General features: G+C 45.2%; 1 protein-coding gene across 3 annotated transcripts in view; it reads left to right on the plus strand.

The window, feature by feature from the left end:
* The first annotated feature begins 1,705 nt into the window (after positions 1-1,705).
* FGD3 (FYVE, RhoGEF and PH domain containing 3) overlaps positions 1,706-21,097 on the plus strand; it is a 113,851-nt gene continuing 94,459 nt past the window's right edge. Inside the window, exon 1 of one of the 3 annotated variants that reach the window (XM_063347865.1) lies at positions 1,706-2,272. In XM_063347865.1, coding sequence (XP_063203935.1) covers positions 2,137-2,272 — 136 coding nt within the window. In that variant the 5' untranslated portion in view covers positions 1,706-2,136. The remainder of the gene's footprint in view (positions 2,273-21,097) is intronic. The other 2 variants (XM_063347857.1, XM_063347856.1) reach the window with 2 other exon arrangements.

Below are 21,097 nucleotides of genomic sequence, written 5' to 3' on the forward strand. Positions count from 1 at the left end.
TATACTGGCCCTTTGTTACAGTCTTAGCTGGCCAAAAGTAATGGCTGCAATTTAATGTTTGCTTAAATTGTAAAGTCCTCCAGAATTACTCTTGAATATAACTGGGTCTGGTCAGAGATGCAAATTAAATTCTGCAAATGCCCGGACTGTATGAGTTGGGAGCATCTACAATTAAAAATGCTCTAATTCTCTAGGGAAACAAACAAACAAACCAACCAACCGCCAAATCAAACCAAAATGTGGGCTCGGGTGGGGAAAGAACTGGACAGGCAATAAAACGATCCTTTCAAAGAGCGCTGGTTATTTGGTGTTCTGGTGCGGTATCAGATATGCTTAGCTGCTTAAAACAAACAGTTATTTGTCCCAGCTTTATAGTTCAGAGCAGAGACCTTGCTTTCTTGAGAGCAAAAAAACCTGGATAATTTTCAACAATTTTCGAGTTTGTGTCTGCTGCTGGACACCCGTTGTACCTGATAGCCATGTAGCAATAGTCGGTAAGCTCAGATCTGCCTGGTGAAAGCGCGTTAGAGATGATCTGCCTCGTTGTCCCAAAGGACGGGGCTAATCTCCGGGAGCTATAACCATGTCGTACCGCAATAAATGTGGGGTGTCCCATCTCCGAAATGGTTTAGTTGTATGTTAAATTTGTATACGTATATTAATGCTTTGAGGTAGGATTTCAAAAGTAACATCAAGAAATCCAGGTTGGTTCATTACTGATAAACGTACTTTCTTACTCTGGTTTAACTAGACCCTATTCATAGAGTTACTGTAGAACGGCTACTCTTTTTATCCTGTAATAATTAGTCCAAGGAAATCCATTTTATGAATTTAATTACGAGAAATATTCTTCCATTCCACCACGCTATTGAAGTTACCCCAACGTGTGTTCCCATAACAGGGCCTACATCAAAGCCGGACGTTTCAGGGGAAAGGTACGGAGCAATGACTGATTACCGGGTAGTAAAAGATAGACGAAAGCTCCACGTAGTTAACTTTTGAATTTACTGTTTTGCATTTTTCCCTGAAGGTAAATACCTTTGTGAAGACAGTTTTACACAGTTTTATTCTTTCAGAGATAGATTACTTGATACACGTTTTGAAGTCAAAGACGTTTGTTGTGCCCGGTGTGACCGGCTCCCCCCAACGAGGAGCCGCTCCCCGCCCCCAGAAAGCTCTCCTTTTGCCACCCACCTCACCTCACCTCAAGGGCAGGGTTTCCCCCCGGCTGCAGCACACCCTCTGCCGCAGGGGCGCTTCACGGGCGCCGTGTCACAGGTGCGGTGAAGGAAGGAGCGCATCGCCCCCGGGCTCGGCTGCCGTGGCTCCGGCCGCGCCCTGTCCCAGGCGCCCCGGGGACACCCCTTCGCCCGACTTTTCCGCAAGCCCCGAAAGACCTCAGGGCTCGGGGTGGGTTTCTGGGAGGTGGGACGAGGTCGGTCGTCTGAGAGGACTAAACAACAGGGCTCGCAGCTGGATCGCCCTCCCACACTACCTGGCGGAGAGGACGCCGGTGCGGGCAGCCACCGTGGCCCCGGGGGCGCGGCTGGGCCTCGCCACATGCCCCACGGCCGCCCCCGGCAGCTGCAGCGGGAGCGTTTCGCTCCGAGGGCGACAGCTGGCGCGGGAGCCCGTCGCCCTGCGAAGCCGCCCTTTCTGTCGCTTTTGACGTGAATTTGGGCTTTGCCCTGCAGACGCCTCCCGCTTCTGGACCGGGGAGACGGGCAGAGCCGGCCCTGGGGGCTTGCGCCCCCCTCCCTCTGGCGGCGCGTCCCGTGAGGGGAGCGGACGGCCCGGGGGACGCAAGCGCTGGCCGTTCCCCTCCCCTCAGCCGCTCGGCGGGACGGGGGCAGGGAACGGGGCGGGGGGGTCTTCCCCTCCCGCCGCAGCGGCCTGCAGCGGGGCCCCCGCCCCTACCGAAGTGCTAGGCCGGCCGGGCGCTCTCCTCCCCTGGGCCGGGAGCAGCATCTGGTCCACCGGCAGCCGGCGGGTCCGTCCCGCGGGCCGCCTGGGCCGGGCCGGGCCGTGCCGTGCCGAGCCGGGGCGGGCGGCGCGGGGCCGAGCGGCGGCGGGAGCCCCTCCCGCCTCCGCCGCCTTTGGGGGCGCCTCGTCCCGCTGGCGGCGCCTCACGGCGCGATGCAGCTGCAGGGGGAGGGAGAGGAAACCCACCCCCATCGCTCAGCGGCCGCCTTTGTAACCGCTCAGCCCGGCCCAGCTCGCAGCAGCTCGGGGAGCGCCGGAGCGCGGCGGCGGGAGCAGATGGAGCCGGAGGGTAAGGCTGCGCCCCCCGCGCCGCGCCGGAGGCTGGGCCGGGCCCCGCTGCCCGCCCGGGGAGCTGCCCCGGCGGCGGCGGCACCGCAGCCGCCCCCCCACGCCCCTGGGGAGAGACTTCTGTGCGAGCTCCGCGCTCGCCCGCCAAGTTTCCTCCTCAGCGGAGGCCGGGGCGGCCAGGGGCCGCGGGGAGCCCGGGTTGGGCGGGGGGCGCGGGGTCTCTCCGGCGGGAGCGGGGGGAGGCCGGTCCCGGTCCGGCCCCGCTCCAGGTGTGAGAGGGGCCGGAGGGGCAGCGCGGTGCCGGCGGCAGGGCCCTCCTCTGCCCGCCCCTCCGCGGGCAGCCCCGGGCGGCGGCGCCCGGGGGTCAGGCGGGGGTGGGAGCCCGGCCCGGAGCGGAGCAGCCTAAGCAGATCCGGGGTGACGGCTTAACTTCTTTTTTTAATTTTTATTTTTTTTTCCTCCCCCCCTCCCCCCGTGAGCGGGCTGGCGCGTTTCTAAGGCAAACCCATTGTCAGCGGTGTCCCAGCCAGCCCGCTCTAGGCCCGAGCTCCGCCGCCGGGGTGGCGCTGCCCGGGGCTGCCGCCGGCGCGGGGGGCAGCGCCGGGTGCCCGGGCAGGCGCGGGGGGTGTCTGCGGGCACCGCGGGGAGCCCCGGCCCGGCCGCCCGGCTGACAATGCTCAGAGGCTGCGCCTTTGAGTAAATACAGTACTAAGCTGTGTAAATATATTTTTAGTTCTCCTAAAACCACATAAAACCAGTTCTGTTAAACACTTATTTTGGTAAGACTATTATTAACTGCATAGATCAAATTTATTTCCTGCCAATCCATATTTAGGCACTTATGAAATGCCAAGTTTTTCTCCACTCTCTCCTTTTTAAATACCTTTTGGAGCTGTTAGTACTTATAATGTAAACCGTTTCTAGTTGCAAATTGGAAACCTCTGAGCCATAATGGTCTGTTGCATTTAGCTGGCTGTTTCTTGCAAGCCATACATTCTCATGCAAAAAAAGAAAGGGCGGGGGGAAAAGCCCTAAAAAACCTTATGAGATTCATGTTTAGAAAATTGGCTGCATACATCGTAGCTGTTTGTTAAACCTCAGTACCTAAGTCACATTTTCCATTCCGAGTATTAAGAGTAGTTAAACTATGTTAAAGGGATATACGCTACCTTAGTTCCCTTGCAAGCTTTAGGGAATTTTAACACAAAGGAAAATGGCTCTACAATTTAAAAGAACCTGGGACTAACCACTTCTTGCAGTGCCTGATACGCAGCAGCACCAAAGAGACTATTGGCAATTGTTAATGACCAGAATTGGTTTTGTTGTGCAAGCAGAGAAATAGGCAGAATGTAAATGGGATATGTATGGTGATAAATACATTGATAAAAGTATTCTTGCATTCTTTATAAGAAGTTTATTTTTAACAGGTATCTAGTTTTCACAATGCTATTAGGATGTTTTAGTTACACAGTTCATACTCAAACTAGTGGAGCTGTGTTTATAAAATCATACCCTGAAATAAGCAAGCTGGTGTTGTTCCTGATTTAGCTCATTTATGACCTGGTTCTTTTTATTGTACGTCTCCTTACCGTAATAAAGCTAGAGAAAAATTATAAAAATGAAATTGAGTTTAAAGGAATTTCTGCTTTTTTTAAAAAATGGAAGTCCTCTGCCCTACTTCTTGGGTAGGTAAAGGCTGGATCAACCCAAGGAAGACGATGGTGAGTTGCGGACCTGCTGAGGTTCCCCATCTGCCCTGGATCCAGGGATATGCAGGCAGTCTGACTTCTGGCACCTCCTGAACTACTTGGGTACCAATCTTTGGTATGTTACGATTGGAGACAGGGCCTCCCGCATGGAATCAGGCCTGCAGGAGCTGGAATACCTGTGTCAGCAGCCTCACTCTCCATTAGCTATAGAAGGAGCTGGGGCTCTCACAGTAGACACTTGTAGATAGGTGCTATACGTATCCCACTGTACGTGTGAATATGTAGTTTTGTTGACTGTGGTTGTCTCTAGTGAGTTATTTCCCTTTACCAAGTTACAGCACCTGGAGTGTGGTGATCTCATGGAAGTCCGTAGAGGCTAAGCTTGCTGTTATGACTTGGATCAAATGTGCCGTGCATGTGTAGTCCTCGCTCAAATTATTCTTGAGTAGAGCTGGCATTGCCATTGTCCAGTCCCCTTTAGTGCAGCTCCTTGCTGAAAGTGAAGCCAGGACTCTTTCTTCACAGAGGAGGTTTGCCTCTTTCCAAATGTGCACATGAAGCCCTGTCAGGTGCCTTCCACAGAGACGGGGAAGAAGTACGGGGGGTTGGTACTAGGTTGCCCTTTCCTTAAGGAAATCCAGTGTCGTCTAGGAATGCCATGGGAAATATCGACCCACACAGTTCTTGTGGTTGTCCCCCAAACTCCAGACATCGACTGAGGTGATTATGTGTGAGGAGGTTGGGACTTCAGAGCTTCTTTAGTCTTGAACTGTCTCAGAGATGCAAGAGAGGATGTTATGTTCAAACCAATAAAAATGGTGGAATCAAAATAGAGTGGTGATGGTCCTCATGGCTTCTTGTGTGGGATGAGCTTCCAATAGCATGACCCAGAATGAGGAAGACCATCTTAGGTCAGTAGCAGTGGAAGCAGGTTGTCAAAATCCCGGGACACTGTGAGGGAAGGACTTGGGAAGTCAGAATCCAAGATGATGGTTTTTCACTGGTGCGTTGTTTGCATTGCAGTGTTTTCAAGACAGGCTTTGTGGCTGGGTTTTCCAAAGCATCCCAAGGATTTTATACTGTGAGCTCCCTGATCAGGTTGCTATGTGTTTGGTTTTGGGGAAGCCCTCTTCTCAAACAAGCTGTGTGAGATGAGGTGATTTGGGGACTACCGTCCTCTGAAATGCTGTCTAAAATCCCTGTGTTTCCTACTGGTTTTCAATGAAAAATGAACAAGTAACTTCTGTAGGAGGTCTTTGGGAACAGTTTTGTCTTCTGTGTGTGTCCGTAAAGTGTCCAGCTGAACGGGCACTGGATGTTCCTGACTGAAGCTTGTCTACCTGCCCAGCTCAGTAACAATGAATGTATGTTTTTTTCAAATTGTTGGTACCTTCTTTTATTTTAGGGATCTTGTTAAGATTATTTGACATCAGTAATATTGGTGCAAATGGTCCTGTTTGGTTTGTGAGTGTGACCGAGTGGCCTATAAGAGAATTGAAAGGGCAGAGAGTATAAATGCAACAGTGATGTAATTAATGCTTTGTTTCCTCTCTGACTGTGCACCAGTTTCTACTAAAGCTATAACCTTATAAAATGCTCTTGAGTAAGATTCACGTTCTTCTTCGAGCTTTTTTATAAACATTTAAAATATTTTTAATTTACTATATACTGAAAACTCTAAGAATTCGAAACTATTTGAAAGACGTGTCTGGTAAAACCTAAGTAATAAATATCTCTAGCTCCCAGGACTGGATACAGATACCGTGTTAGAGATTTGAGCTATTGATTGTGTAGATGTTAACTTGTCTGAATGGTGTAAATAGTGTGGCAGATTAAAAGTAGTAATAACTACCGCGGTGTTCATTGTTGTTGGCGTTATCAAATTTTAATGTGAAAGTGAATGTTTCACTTGAGAGATCTTGGTTTACGATTCTTGTATAATGATGAATATTGACACTGTTTGCAAAATATGTCTCTTGTTCCAAATTCTCTGAACTAGTTGAAAGTTCATTTTAAGTAAAAAAAATAACTTGATATATTTTTCAGATGTGGAAACAGAGAATTTGAGATAGCCTGAGACAAGGTGGACTAAGGTACAAGTGAGTGAGAGAGAGAAATTACGAAGTATTGCTGAACTCCTCAGCCAGTTCTTTCCATGAAGTGGCAGCTGTCAAGCCGCACTGCTTACCCACCACCAGCTCTCAGGTCTCTCATTTTCTTGTCCTCTGCCAACCCCTTCAAACTTCCCGCTGAGCACCGAGCCCAGTTCCCCCGAACACAGGACCCTGGCCCTCCACCGTGAAAATCCACCATGAAATTGGGAATAGATGTTTGCAGATCAGTGTTGCATTCTCTGGAGCGTACGGTAATTGGAGGCCGTCAGTCACGACATGAAATTCTGGCTGGTTTGGAGGTTATGAGTAGTGAAATTTGAGAAGGCCTTTGTTGGTGGAACAATAGTGGAGGTACACTGGAAAGTGCTTCCACTGAAACTTTTTGCCCCTCCCTCTACACCCCCCCCCCATTCCCCAGCCATCTCTTAAAAGTGAGGTTTAGTGTAACTGTATTTGCGTTTTACACTTTGCAATGTCTTAAAAGGTTATGGGTCTTCAAATTCTATTTCACAGTTCGTGGCTTTTCACTTTATTTGTACTGGCTGTCATGAGGAGTTTCTGGTGCTGAAGTACTGCGTGTTTGCTTTACCTTGGTACTGGGCGAATGCTGTACCAGCCAGTGCAGAGAAGAAATGCAATGCATGGTGTCCTCTCCTGCAGTGCTAAATGGAAAAAACAGCCTGATGTTCATCTCCGTTCCCTCGTTGGTATGGCCATTGCTTTTTCTGGCAGTAGTCACCATATCACCTGGCTTCTCGGGGTTAAGTTGCTGAATTTAAATGGCATTTATTTAAAGCACGTTGCTTTTGTGGTTCCTGGCAGCTACCTTTCAAAATGCTGTTCTTGCTGCTTTTTCTTCTGGCGTCACTGACTTCTGTTGCTATTTTGGTCTTTCTGTGAAACGCAATTGTATTTCAGAGTTTATCGGTATTACCCGCTTCCTTGTTTTCTGGGTTGCATTTTTCTTATTATTTGGCCAGGCTTAAGATCCTGGTGTGGGACAGAAAGCCGGTGATTCAGTTGCTGTGGGAGGGCTGGGTGGGGAACCAGGCAGGAAGGTTGGGGAGAGGAGGTGGTTTACAGAGCATAACCTTAGCTGTCTCGTGCAGGATTCCCTGCGGGGTCCTTGAGGGGCTCAGAGAGATGATATCATCAACTCGTCACCTCCAGAAGCTCCATTAACAGAGGGTTGAGGTTCCTACCTCGGAGCTGGGCTGTCTGAATAACCCTTCGGATATCGTCAGGATACTTTTCTCCCTCTTAGTATGATTGGTGTTTTGGTTATGAACTCTAGAACCCCATGGCTCTTTGACAGTCAACTATCAGCATAAAAAAGTTGCAGCAGTGCTAAAATGGCATTTTTCTCCTGCATTAAGACACTTGGAACTGCCTAAATGATGTAATGTGCATTGGTGGTGAGACTGGGAAGGCCAGGCTTACTGTTGCATGACATCCCCAAGAGGCTGTTCAGATGGACCTTTGTGGGTCCCACTCTACTTGTGTTGGGCAGTAATGGCCTGGAGAAGGAGCTTTTTTATCTTGAAGAATTCTGTCAAGTGTTACCAACTTTTGTGTCTTTCTTAAATGCTGGTGACTTTCTGGGGAGCTCAGTTTTATTAAAAGCAAGAATAACCATTTCTAAGTTTTTTAATTGCACAGGCTTTTATGTACGTTTAAATGTGTTGGAAGTACTGATTGCTGTTCTGAAGCAAGTTCTTGATGTTGGGTAAGAAGCTGTCATCAGGCAGTGAACAGAGTAATGTACAATTCATGGTCTTCAAATTTGTTGTTAGTAGTAGGAAAAGGCATCTCGGGATGACAGAATCTTCAGTGCATTAACAGAGAGGGACGGAGCAGATGACTGGCAACTGCTGTGAGAGGCGAGGAACTGCTAAACATGGTAGGTCCTCAAGAATTTCAGTACGGCCATGAATAATTATATTCCTGAAATTATATTTTAAAGGGATGAAGCATCTCCTTTTGAAAGCTAGTTCTAGTTCTTGAGTTTCTTCAGAGATTGATTTGATGCTGCTTCTTAGAAATTCTTTGGCTTAATATTCAAGGAGAGAATATTTTTATGCCGGACTGATGAATGAATCAGTTTTGCATTATATTTGCCATTTTTCTCACTTCAAGCATTTTGAATATTCTGCTGCTGAAGTATACAGTCACTGCTTTAAGTGTAGCTACCTCTGCTGTTAAATTATGGTGCTCGTTGAGCTGGTTAATTAATGTGGAAGGCTAAAACAGTGACACTTTGGTTAGATGTCAGCCTCTTATTGGAAGCCCAACCACCATCCTTTGGAGGGAGCATTTGGGTACAGTGTATGCATGCAGCATACACGTTTGTACACATCGTCCTGGCAATCTGGATGGAGATTTTTGGAGCCTACCAGCCTTCATAATTAAAGAATCTGATTTCTAAAAGTCCAAAGAGCCTTGTAGTCTCATTGGTTTTTTGGAAAGCAGGAAGGCATCTAAATATTGCTTGGATGTCAGAGGTTTCTCCTGTTTATTTTAGACTTCTGAAAAGCAGGCAGGTGTCTGACTATAATGAAGGAATTTAACACTGGGCTCTAGTTTTCTTAAACTCTTGGCCTCTTTTTATTCTTTCTTTTTGAGCTTGCAGGCTCTGAGCAAAAATTCTTTCTAGGTAACTTAACTCTGAGCAAATATTTACATTCATGAGATTCTTGCTACTTCAGCAATCGTTTTGGGCTTTGAGGTTGGAACAGGGGGAAAGTTACTGTACCAAACATTGGGGCTGGGGAAGGAGTGGGGAAAGGGAGGCTGAAGAAGCCTCCAGATACGGTTTTACCATGTTAGGAAGGAATCACCTGTTCAGTGTATTTTGGTTGTCACTCCACGATCATTGTCGTATTCCAGAATGAGATTTGCAGAGATGTCATATTTCCTGCCACTTGCCCTATGTATCTGATGGGTGCTTGTGATCTGAACTTCACCCATGCCTTCAAAATGCTGAATAAAAATGTTTGTGTAAAAACTGAAATGAATGCAGTAGCGGAAAAAAGACTGAGATGGAAAAGAAGGAAAAAGCAGCGAGTACAATGCAAAAAATATTGAAAGGGGCATAGGAAGAGATTTTGAAGAAAGAGCTCTAAAGTCAAAATTACTTAAGAAATCTGAAATTTGTAGAAGAGGAAACCTGTACAAAACATCGATTGAAAACAACCTGTGGACGCTGCAGAAATAAAGGAAAGCTTCTCCAGGGTACAGAACAACAGAGAGCTGAATAAATTAGGCAAAGGAGGGAGTGATCTCCCCCAAAAACAATGGATGAAAATACCACCAGGTCTCAGCCTCCTGTGTTTTAGTTTTCTACATTTTACCGTTGTCATCCAACAGCATGCCCTGTGCTGGCAGCACCGCTGCTGGGAAAGAAAGAGGATGAGAGGGAACTCGGTTTTCACTCCCTTTGTGGGAGAAACAGGCAGGTTTCTCATGAGGGTTCTCAGCAGAGGCTGAAAGCTGATGTAGCTTCCTCCCCGCAGCCTGTCTCTGACGCACTGCTTGGGGCTATGTTTGGAGCCCCACCGTAGTCGTCTGGCCCTTGGGCTGCTGCTGCTGCAGTGTTGCTGACGGCAAGCTGCCGGCAGCACAGTGGAGCACGCGCTGGCATAGGAGAGCTGAATGAATGAAGCCAGCACAAGCTGTCTATTGTATTCCCTCTTAAATTTGTCAGAAAAAGGGGTTGTGCCCCCGCAGATAAATGTGTACTGTTGGTTGACACGGTTCTACTGGAGCTGTGGCTGAATCTACAATAACTTACGCCGATTAAAGGTCTAGCCCCGAGGCTGCAACAGCATATAGCTACATGTTGGAACTGTTACGGTTTGCATTGAACTAGCGTGTATGGTTTTTCTGTTTAATTTTTTTTTCCCCCTGTTTGTTGAATATCTATCTGCAAAGCCCTGGATTGGGGGTGGATGAATTTTGCCAGGAGAAAAATCTCAGCCGTTCCAATTTCCTGTTGGAGCCAGGTGTGCCACCTCTGTGCATCGCTCCCACCGGCTGGCGGCGGGGGCCGTTCGCTCGCAGGGAAGTTTCCCAGGGAGGAACAAACAGTGCTGCCTGCTGAGCCCTCCTGGACCTGTTTTACTAATTGCTGTTGAAATTCTCACAGCCCGTTTCTCGGCTGTAAAAATGCAGAGCCAAATATCCAAGTTGGGGGGAACAGTCCCCCCCTCATTATTATGCAGTTCAGAAATTAATTTCTTAAATTTTTTTTCAATTTAAGCAAATAATACATGTCTTGCCTTGCCATTCCTAGTTTACTAATGGAGTGTTCACAAGCATTCACAGCTAGGAGAGAGTAAGATTTCCTCAAAACAATAAAATAATAAAAGTAGTAAAAAAAGCCTGTCTCATCCATACTGTCTGGTGTTGTTGGAATTGGGTCGCCGGTTTGGGTTACGGCTGCTTGATTTTAATGGTTGTGCAGTTGAAAAAGTTGCTTCACTTGGAATAGAGAACAGATGCTTTGCTTATTCATTTGAAAGGATGGTCTAATTTTTTTTTTGTTTTATTTCCCAGACAGCGCAAGTACGAAAAGTTGTTTTAAAAATTGCTAATCCTCTTGTTAGGACAAAAAAACTGTGGGAGTGAATTTTGAGACTGAAGGAACTGTTGTGTTAATCGTCCATCTATTCCAGGGTTCAAGCTCTGCTCCCAGCAGCTGCTGCTTCACCCTTGAAAAACTTCATAGCAAACAGTTATGGAATAGCTGGCATCAAGAATTGGTTTGGGTTTTTTTGTTTTGTTTTGCTTTTTCCTTCCCCCCACACCCAGTTGTTTAAAAATTGGATTGTGTCGTAAAGCAGGAGGGTTCATAAACGCGCCAAACTCATGGCCTCCACTGAAATAGAAATTTTCTTATGGATGGTAGTGGATTTAAGGTACATATTTAAAAAAAAAAAAAAAGTTCATTTCTCCTTGTTGAGATAGTAGTACAGGGTGGTGCCACTGTTCCACTTGTATGTTCAAAGTGTTAAAACGTTGTATTTTGACAATAAACTCAGGGAGGTGGGGGATGTTCAGCCCTGTTGCTGTGTGCACAGGCAAAATGTTGCATTTTGAATTTAAGCTGGCTGTCCCAAAGCGGTGAGAAAGCTGCAGATAAGTCGGTTCCAGCTGGAGCAGAGCACGCACCGTTTTGGTGCTCCCTTTTCTCTCCGTCCTCCTTGTTCAGTTAGATTTCAAACAAAACCACCATTGAAAATCGAGTGGGATCATGCTTAAGGATTAGCTATGGCAGCGGAGCCTCCATAGCGGGGTGTTTTGTTTTCTGTTCGATGGAGGGTCGGAAACCCAGGAGCCATAGGTGGTGCCTGTAATTTGGGAATGGCTTGGTAAAATGTGCTTAAAAATCTTAAACCTTGAGAGCACGGGCTTTAAACTTGGCTATTGGATTTCTGCTACATCTGTTTTTGCACCTGCCTTGCTTGGGTCTTCCAACCCCACAGGTATCAGCCTCTAAGAGTATAATCCAAATCTGCCAAACTCATTAGATTATCCTGGCTCCTGTTTCCTGATTTATTCCGTCAGCTTCATTGGATGAACCTAAAACTCCTCTTGAACCCAGGTCACCTCTTTGTCCCACCCCAGGACTATTGAGGGGCCCTCATGTGCTACCAGTGAAGGTCAGCATCAGCTTCCCGCGTGCTTTTTCCATTTCTCACTGTTGTTGGTCTCTCACCTCTCCTGATGTCTTGCAGTTCTGTGGTACCTTCAGGATACTCCTATCGACATCTCTTTTGAGATACGCTTCTGTTGTGGCATCTGCTTGGCAGAGAGTCTGTCACAAAAATTAATAAACCCCAGGTTGCTACAGTTGTAGGCTATCTTAGCATTGATCTTCGGATCCTTCTGGTGGCCAGATTGCAAAAACGCACCTTTGTGCTTTCAGCCCTCTGAAACTTTTGGTTTTAAATCCAGAACCTTGGGGTTTAGATGAATCACGTGCATGCAGTTTTGATAGCTGCAGAATGGTGCTGCTGCTTCCCTGGTGGTTTTTTTTTTTTGGTGTCCGTCTGTGTCCCGTCCCATTCCGTCTGGCCCCTCCTCTTCCCCACCCCCCTCCGAGAACTCATGTTCTGATATCTTGCAATGGAAAAAAATGATCTTATATATTAAATCAGACTTTTGAGCATGTCAACTCTGGGTGTAGCTTGCAGAATTCTGGGTGTGGTGATATGATAAATAATGAAATTGGTCATCGTTGTCATTCCCTAGAACTGTGCATCCTACGGAGAATCCCCCAGGCGCCCTACCGAGGAGGCGCTTCGCACTGAACATGGGCTTTTTAAATTTCACTCTGTAGTGAGGGAAACAAGATGAGGCTTTATCCAATACCCATTTGATTAGTAAATTGATATCTCATATTGATCTACCTTTTAAAATGCATTAAAGATGTCTGAACCTCATGTGACGTATTTTGTAAAAATACTGCAAAATTATCCTCTGCACTGAAGGCCTTAGAAGACTTTTTTGTGGTATATAATTGAAGTTTTGCTTTTTAAAATGTTGTTTGGGATTTTCAAAGGAAGCACAGTTGTGAAAGGGGAGCAGTTCAAATGTAACTCGATTCTGTAACTTCCATTTTGATTTAGTTAGTTTTTTTTTTTTTTAAGACTCAAAAATCTGTGGTGGTTTAAGTTTTTGGTTTGGTTTGGTTTAAGTTGATGATGGTGACTGTAGTGGTGTCCCCTTGCTGAAAAGGCATATGGCAGACCTTAAAATCGTTATTTTGTCAATCTGGCATAATGATGCAAGAGAGAAGACGGTCATTCATTTCAATTAGAAGCAGAGTACGCAGAGTGCTCTGGTTTTTAGTTTTTCAGCAACTTTGGTGTGAAAAGACATGACCCAAAGGAATTTTACGTTTTTACCCCTGACCTGACACCTCTGCTGCCAGATAGTGAGGGGAGGTCACACTTAAAGTGATTAACTGAGGATGGAGCAAGATAAAGCCTTGTCTGAACAGGCAGATAGGCAGTACTTTGCATGGGTATTGATTCTTCTTGGATGTCTTATAATGTCAGTGGACAGACAGTACAGGACTCGAGTCAGTCATCCATGTCGCATGCCTATAGAGAAAGGGAATCTGTTTGAAAAATGCTTTTCCGAAAGGGAACCTGGACTGGAAATATTGGTGGTGATGTTCAAGTTACCGTTAGATTTATATGCAGAGTTCTACTTAAAATGCTGCGTCTTTATTGTATGTATTTTTAGGTGGTGTTATGGCTGGGTAATAGACTCATGGAAATATGTCTCTTGAATGAATGTGTAATTAACGCTTTATATTATGTCCAGAATAAAGAAAATATAAATCACAAGATTTTTATTCATAAGGACTGCATTTAGAATCATAGAATAGAACCATAGGATCATTAGGTTGGAAAAGACCCTTGGGATCATCGAGTCCAACCATCAACCCCATTGTAGAAAGTTCTCCCCTACACCATATCCCCTAACACCACATCGAAATGGCCTATTTAGCAAATAGGTTTGATTTTTCTTACTTAGGAATATGCAGAAACTGGATGTGGATTGTTACCCTTTCTTGTTTGGGCTCTGATTTTTATTGGTTTTGTTTTTAGTGATGAAAAGGTGTTGTCCTGTGTTTACCTGATGCTTCAGCTGACTCTGAGTTTGTCCCCACTCCCTGCATACAGCTGGTGTATTCAAAATGGTGTGTAGATCTGGAGTCTTCATTTAAACTTGCTGGTATTGATGCTTGGATTAAACTGTTCTATCTGATATTTTTTTTTCCCCCTCCTTTTAAAATATGTTAAATGTATTTTTAAGAGCTCCATGCTGGATCTCACAATTGCAGGATTTGAGCTAGTTTGTTTAAACAAAAAAACCAACAAAAACTGGAAGTCTGCATTTTTTCTGCATTGTTATTTTTACACTTCTTTAATGGCAGTCATGATAAAGTCTGTTTTATGCAGGGTTTGTGGCACAGACTCAGCTGTGGATTTCTACAAGCAGAATTTTAGAGAGCTTAGAAGTGTTTGCAGAAGTTAGATAATGGCAGTATTTGGTGCTGTGCCCTGGCTGAAGTATGTAGCATATTAAGTAAAGATATCGACGTATCTGTTCTCGTCCTTCGGGCTGGTCTAAATGGGTCAGTGTTGCTCCTCTCTCTTCAGGCCTGCTCATTAAATCTGTTCTGTGTGGTCCAAATGTGAGGGCTAAAATCAAGATAAATGCATTTTCAGGTTTTTTTGACTGTTGAAATTAAATCTTGCATGTTTTTTGGTTTGGATTTTGTTTCGTAGTTTGGGGTTTTTTTAATATATTAATTGCAGCACAGTCCCTTCTTGAGAGCAATCAGGAATATGACTTCCTTCCTTCCAGGCTGTTTTTCAGCGCTGACAATTGTCTTCTAAATATTTGGTCCGAACTGGCAGATTCACGCTCCATCAGGCAGACCTGCTTCCGAATCCATTCCTGGCACAGTAACTTTTCCAGAAGGTTAATGCAAACACTTACAGTTTCTTCCTTCCCTCAACTTCTGTCATACTGACCATGTAAAAATAACTATTTGTTTTTAAATTTGAATTATTTTCTTTTGCTAGGCTCCAAATTTGGGAGTGCTCTTTAACCTCTCTTCTGCTAAGCCAACTTGTAGGTATCAGGACCTGGCTCTTTGGGGCTGAACACGTAAACTAGGCTGAGGTGTGGCCAGGGTAGCTGAGGGTCTGCTGGCTGGGAAGACAGCAAAATCTTTGTTATAAGTACTGTTTTGCAGGCGGGGGAGTGGGGGAATGGGGTTGTGTGTCTTTTTTAAGCAGGTCTTTGAAGAAGGGAGACCCTATAGCAGCTTTCTAGCATCTGAAGGGGGTCTACAAGAAAGCTGGAGAGGGACTTTTTACATGGGCATGCAGTGATAGGATGAGGGGTAATGGCTTCAAACTGAAAGAGGGGAGGTTTAGATGAGATATTAGGAAGAAATTTTTCACTCTGAGGGTGGTGAGCCCCTGGCCCAGGTTGCCCAGAGAAGCTGTGGCTGCCCCATCCCTGGAGGGGTTCAAGGCCAGGTTGGACGGGGCTTGGAGCGACCTGGTCTAGTGGGAGGTGTCCGTGCCCAGGGCAGGGGGATGGCACTGGGTGATCTTTAAGGTCCCTTCCAACCCAAACCATTCTGTGATTCCATGAAAATAACATCGTCTGTTGTACACATGATGAAATACCTCCGTCCCAGTTGAGGCAAACAGCAGATCCTTGGCTATTGCCAAGGTTCAGCTTTAGTTTGCATTATATGTTGGCAGATCCTTGGATGGGTTTGCCACTAGAAAAGGAATATTATCTTCCAAATTCAGGTTGGCTAACCCACTATTAAAAGTGGTTTTTACTTACAACCAACAAAATGGTTGTAAGTTAGGGCACGCCATAGTCTTATATCATGTACCCAGGATTGTTATAAACAGTGAAATGCTTTCTGGTCTCTACACAGTCATGTTGAGTTTCATGGGTTTTAGGATGACACTTCAAAAACAAGCACCGAAACTCGATTTTTAGTGCCATAGGCAGCCTACAATGCTAAGCAGACCCAGTACAGCAGAAGATAAAATATTTACCAGTGTCTTGTCAGGGAAGAAAAAGATTCTTCTGATTTCATGGGGATTCAGTATATTCCCTTGCAATTATATCCAGCTTTGTAAGAAAATTGGTATTTATTTTGCTGAGCTTTAGGTCATAAGTACGCTCAGAGATCTCTCTGAACCAACCTTGGAGTTTCCTGTAAGTCATGGCATGGGTTTTCTCTCTTTCACGTTCAAATGTTGGGTAATCCTTAGGTTGTTTTTAAAAGTGTTTGAGGATACAGATTATAAAGTCATGTCAGTGTTTAGGATCTGTGGTGCTTAACAGTTAGTGATTCTCTTCAGCACATCAGTATCATTAGGAAAAAGCCCAAGCTATTATAAGTTCTTTTTCTATTATCTTTTCCACTCTCTAATGACAGGCTCATTTAATGGGCTTTATCATTTAGGTGGCATGACGGACATTGGTCAATAAGAGCAGGAAATGACGGGGAGAAATGTTTACTGTGTGCTACACCCCTCTGTTCCAATGGGAAAATAAAAGTAGGAGCAAAACTGTTTTATTTTTTTCCCTTCGTTTTCCTCTTAGTCAGATGGGTGCAAGTTCATTACAGTGGAAATCAGTCGAAGAAGCTCCGTTTGCGGTTCTGCTTATGAAGAACATGGGTCCATCTAGAAAGACTAGATTTCTTTGAACTTGGGAAACAAGGCAAAATTGCAGCAGCCAAAGGTGTCTGGTGTTCTTGTGGTGAATATAAGATGTTTTATGATCAGCGGCTCAGGGGGTTAAATATATACTTAGGAGGGCAGTGGGAAAAGTGAGATGCTGGATGCTGAAAAGTGGGGGGATTGGGGTTCGGTCAAAAAAAGGAGCTTTGCAATAGTCTTACTCAGCGGGGAGTGCTCTAAACCGTTGACGACTCTGCAGCAATTCTGAGCGTCTTGCAGGGGGTCACAGCGGTAGCGGGGATTGTCTTGGCATCTTGTAATGGCTAATCAAGTCTGAGAGAAGAAAAGCATTTTCTGCATTTCTGCAGCTGCTCACCGGTGCTCCACTGGTGCTGCAGGAAAGCCCTAATTGCTAACATTGTTAGGGATTCTCTCCCCCACACCCCCTTCCCACCCCCCACATCCCATTGCAATTCTGAGTTAGTACTGTGCTGGCAGACAGCATACTTGGCACCAACAATAAAGGCAACACTAGAAAGAAGTGCGTTTAAGGAATCTGTGACATGTATGTCAGGAGAAGATTTCTTTAGTTGGAAACTGGTGCCGTGGTGGAGTTCTGTCTGTTTGTATTGAATAAACTGGCATTTAATTAAGTCCTCAGAAGACCACAGATCTCTACTGGAAAAAGTGGGTGTTGTAGGAAATTCTAGATATAGCCATGCTAATTCTCGTAAATCTCTCAGCTTCTTTCCATGCCCCTAAACATAGGGTTTGCAATCCCTAATGGGGTATGAAGACACCGTATTGAAGTGGCTTTACTTGGCACTGTGTTAAGACATTCTGGGGCCTTGAGCCGTAACACAACTTGATTCTGGCACCGTTGTTGCACTGCAGTTTGTGCAGGAGGGCTCCTCTTATCATATATGCAGAGTCAGGAGCTTTTAATCCTCCTAGATCTAATGGCAAGACCATATCTTCACCTCGTGGCACCAGGGGTACACACATGGGGCTGTATACTGATTATTGTTCTTTTTGTGTTGTTTTTTAATAAATATTTTAACCTCCTTAGTTACCTTAAGTGTTTTTACATTTTGCCCAAAACAACTGGGCATGGAATTAGGAGGTTACTGGGAGGCGAGGTGCTGCTCGCATGACTGTCGTTTCAGCTTTTTGTGCAGTTAGGCAGGCCGTGTTTTGCGCTTAGTCGCCTGACAGTTTTGAATCAGGAGAACCAGAAACTTGTCCTGTTTCAGGTACTGACTTGGACTGTATAATTTAAACCACTGAACCTTTAGTTGTTAGTATGGAGTACTTGCACTTTAATCTAACTGGGAATCAGCTACCTTTGAATTGAGCCTTGAGGTAATCTTTTTGGTCTTCGTCAGCTCAGTTGGACTTCTGACAGCTCTTGAGAAAGTCGAGAGGAGGACTGGCTTTGTTTCCTCTGATCTATTGAAGCTTTTTGTCTCCTTCTTACCTCATCTGGGGCAGTTGAGGACTTTATTTGGAGTCTGAAAAAAGAGGGTTAGATTATTTTGAACTGACTGGAAAACACTGCTGGACTTGGGAGCTTCAGCTTTAAGGCTGCCCAAAGGCTTGGACTGGATCTAGGCCAGCTTGTTATTGGCAAGGCAGCTCTTTGCATGAAGAGCTGGGTCTCCTGGTGTTTTGGATACCTTTAAGGTTTCAACTTGATTTGGAGTGTCATTTAGTGATTTAGAGCCGCATAGTCTCCCTTGCAATCAGATGGATCAGCTCTCCAGCCATGGCATCAGCATCTATCAACGGCAACTGTGACTTGGGATGTGGAGGTGAGCAGTCCCGTGGGTGCTGCCTGGTAGAAATCCCTGCTGAGAAGCTTTCTTTCTCTCACCTCCTGAACAGCCTGGACTTCGTTTAAAAAAAAAAATGCTGCAGTGGTTGGCTTCTCTCTTGTGTCAGGTTTGGGGGAAGACTGGATTTGGCTAGTACAGGAAGGCATTTAAACCGTTCCTGGAGTATTTTTCTTTCTGGTTCAGGAGTGGGAAGCAGTTCCATTTGGTATTGCCCTTGTTAGGGTGTATTCTTAGGTTTTAATGTTTAGCAATAGGTTTTGCTTAGGTAAAACATTTATTTTTAGGTTTAAAATATCAAAGAAAGGGAAAATAGCTCATGTCGGCTAAGTCTCCGTCAGCAATAAATGCAGCCTGTAGAAGTGGATCTGTGTAAGGAAGCTGGTGCTGAGGACTGCCCTGTGTGTGTCTGAAGGGCTCTTACATTAAGTCAGCTCTAGATAGGCCCTATGGACCCAATGCCTGTTAGCTGCTGTTGGGTGCTAGGTGCACTCCTTGAATGCCTCTTCTAATTTCATTTCCTCCAAAGGGAGTCCGGGTCATATGCTCCGAGGCTGTGCTGAGCTACAAACCAAACACAGTAGGGTGAGGCGAGGTGGGAGACTGGCTTCAAAGGAGCTCTCTGGTCAGAACTAAAATGGGGACGGTGACACATCCATCGTCAGCCCTGCTGAAATCCTGCACGGTGGGGTTGGACGGCTGGCTTGGTGGGGCCATGCTCCACAGCTCAGATTGAGTGTTGGCTGGTATTCTCTGCCCAACCTTTGATCCCGCACAGGGAAGGAGTGTCAGAGCGTGGATTGATTCTGTATCCAAAAGGCGTACTTTGCTCATCAAGTTAACTTTGGATTAATACTCAAGCTTGATGGAGTCTAACGTCTGTAAACCTTGACAAACAGAACCATGTTGTGAAGGCTGGGTTGCCTTCTCTGGCAATCAGATTTTGCAGTGGTTTCAAACAGTTAAAGTTGCTTTAGTGCCATCGATAGCCATGATCTTCCATAGTAAGTGATGAAATTGTTTGAAAGGCCAGGAAGATACTGCTGATCTTTCTGCCTTGTAACATGATGAACACTCATCGTCTCCTAACAGCTTGAGTGTTTCCCAAAGGTATCTGCACCATGGTTTGCTTATCAAGTTTGCTAAACGATGTATTTCAAAATAGATGTCTTTAAAGTAATATATTTGGTGGAGTGGGGGGGAGGAGTTACTTTTAGGGTGGAAGCATTAAAACTGATAGAAGTTAATATTTTGGTGGTGATCCTGGCAAAGACTTTTCTTTCTTTTTTTTTAATCTTCGTAGCTTGGTTAGAAGTTTATTGTAGTTGCTCTTCTGGCTCTGCATCCTCTTCGGTGATAAGAGAGGAGAAGTATATTTTTTTAAATCATCATGTCAGAGGTAGCTCATCTTGGTGTAGAGAGAGGAGACCAGAACGTGTGTTGAAATGCACAGAAAGAAATAGGAAGTTTGGTTTCTAGCTTGTATTTGCTTTTTTATTTAAAGCGTTACAGCTTACCTGTTGGCCTTGATTAAGGCATCTGATTTTTTTATTCTTTTTCCTCATGAGGGGAAACAGTTTGACATACCACTGAAGTTGATTGTTTTCTTTTAAAGCTCCAGTTCCTGATTCAGGTAGTTACTTACGGATCTCAGATTACATTTTTTAAAAAAGTCAGTCATTTGACCAAGGGTTTTTTAGTGTCTTTGCTGGAGACCTGTAGCTTTCTGAATGCTTTTTCATAGCTTTCAGATAGTAAGTCGTAAATAACTGGAGTTTCCTGAACTTCAGTGAGGTAAGTCCATCAGATCCCCAGGTGTGTTATGAGAGTCTTATGGCCGATCCTCTTCTAAACACCTGTACCTGATAGAGGTTTGCACTTCTGTTTGCATCTCTGAGGTCACAGGTAAACGTTCTCTCTGCTTAGTTTGTTTATTTTTACTTCCGTAGTAAAATTTGCTCTAAGGAAAGGTTACTTTCAGTGCAGTTCTGTATCAATCCACCAGATGACACTTGATGCTTACAGATGAAAAGATGAGTGGTCTTGCATTAAAAATTCTGTATTCCTTTGTTGATTTAGAAAAAGAAAAACTGAGAACATTTTGTTTCCAAAATGTTTTCATATGGTACTTGTAAAATTTTAAGTGTGCGTATCAGAAATGCTTATATGATCAGAATTGCTTATATGCTCTACTTGGGCTTTTCCTACGTGCCCATAAGAAAGAAAAATAAAAATTGAGGGTAGACGTTTTCATAAAGGCTTTGAACAAAACTGTGCAGAAGGTAAAACCACAGTCATAGTTACCTTCTGATGAACTGCTGTCAGAAATTATACTCTTGTTGAATGAGAGGTTAGTGGTGGGAGCAAGGACACTCGGAAGGGTTTACGCTGTTAGGCTCATCGGAAGGGGAGTTTTTTTGTAGTCCGTTTCTGCGGTGGAGTCCTGGTGACTTTGCAGGCTTTACCACAATACGGACACTAATTACAAATACGTAGATGGTTCAGACGCAGCTTTGTCAGTGCACAATGCTGTTGAACACATACTCGTCCGTGCAAGCCAAGCTGTGATGAGAAACCAAGGGAAGGTCGCTCTGTTTTGTACCAACGCAGAGCTGAACTCACTGAACAGCAGCGGTGTGTTAAGACAGGGGATTAAAATCCGGTGTTAGCGTACAGCTCCTGTGTGTATTTTTGTGTGCGTAGGAAACTGGGTAGACAAATGAGCCAGAAAATTTTGCTGTAGTAATACTTCTTTTCTTAAGTCAATAAAATAATGTGATGTAAAGGGCTCTGGGTGGTGGTTTTTATCAACTTGGACTCACACCATCAGATACTGAACTCGGGGTGAGTACCAGAAGGCTCCCAAGTGCTGGGGAAATGGGGCTCCATCCCTTTGCGACAGATCCTGGAGGCACGTTACGTCCCCAGCTTGG

Source organism: Chroicocephalus ridibundus, chromosome 10 (genome assembly GCF_963924245.1).
Source record: "Chroicocephalus ridibundus chromosome 10, bChrRid1.1, whole genome shotgun sequence".
Taxonomy (NCBI): domain Eukaryota; kingdom Metazoa; phylum Chordata; class Aves; order Charadriiformes; family Laridae; genus Chroicocephalus; species Chroicocephalus ridibundus.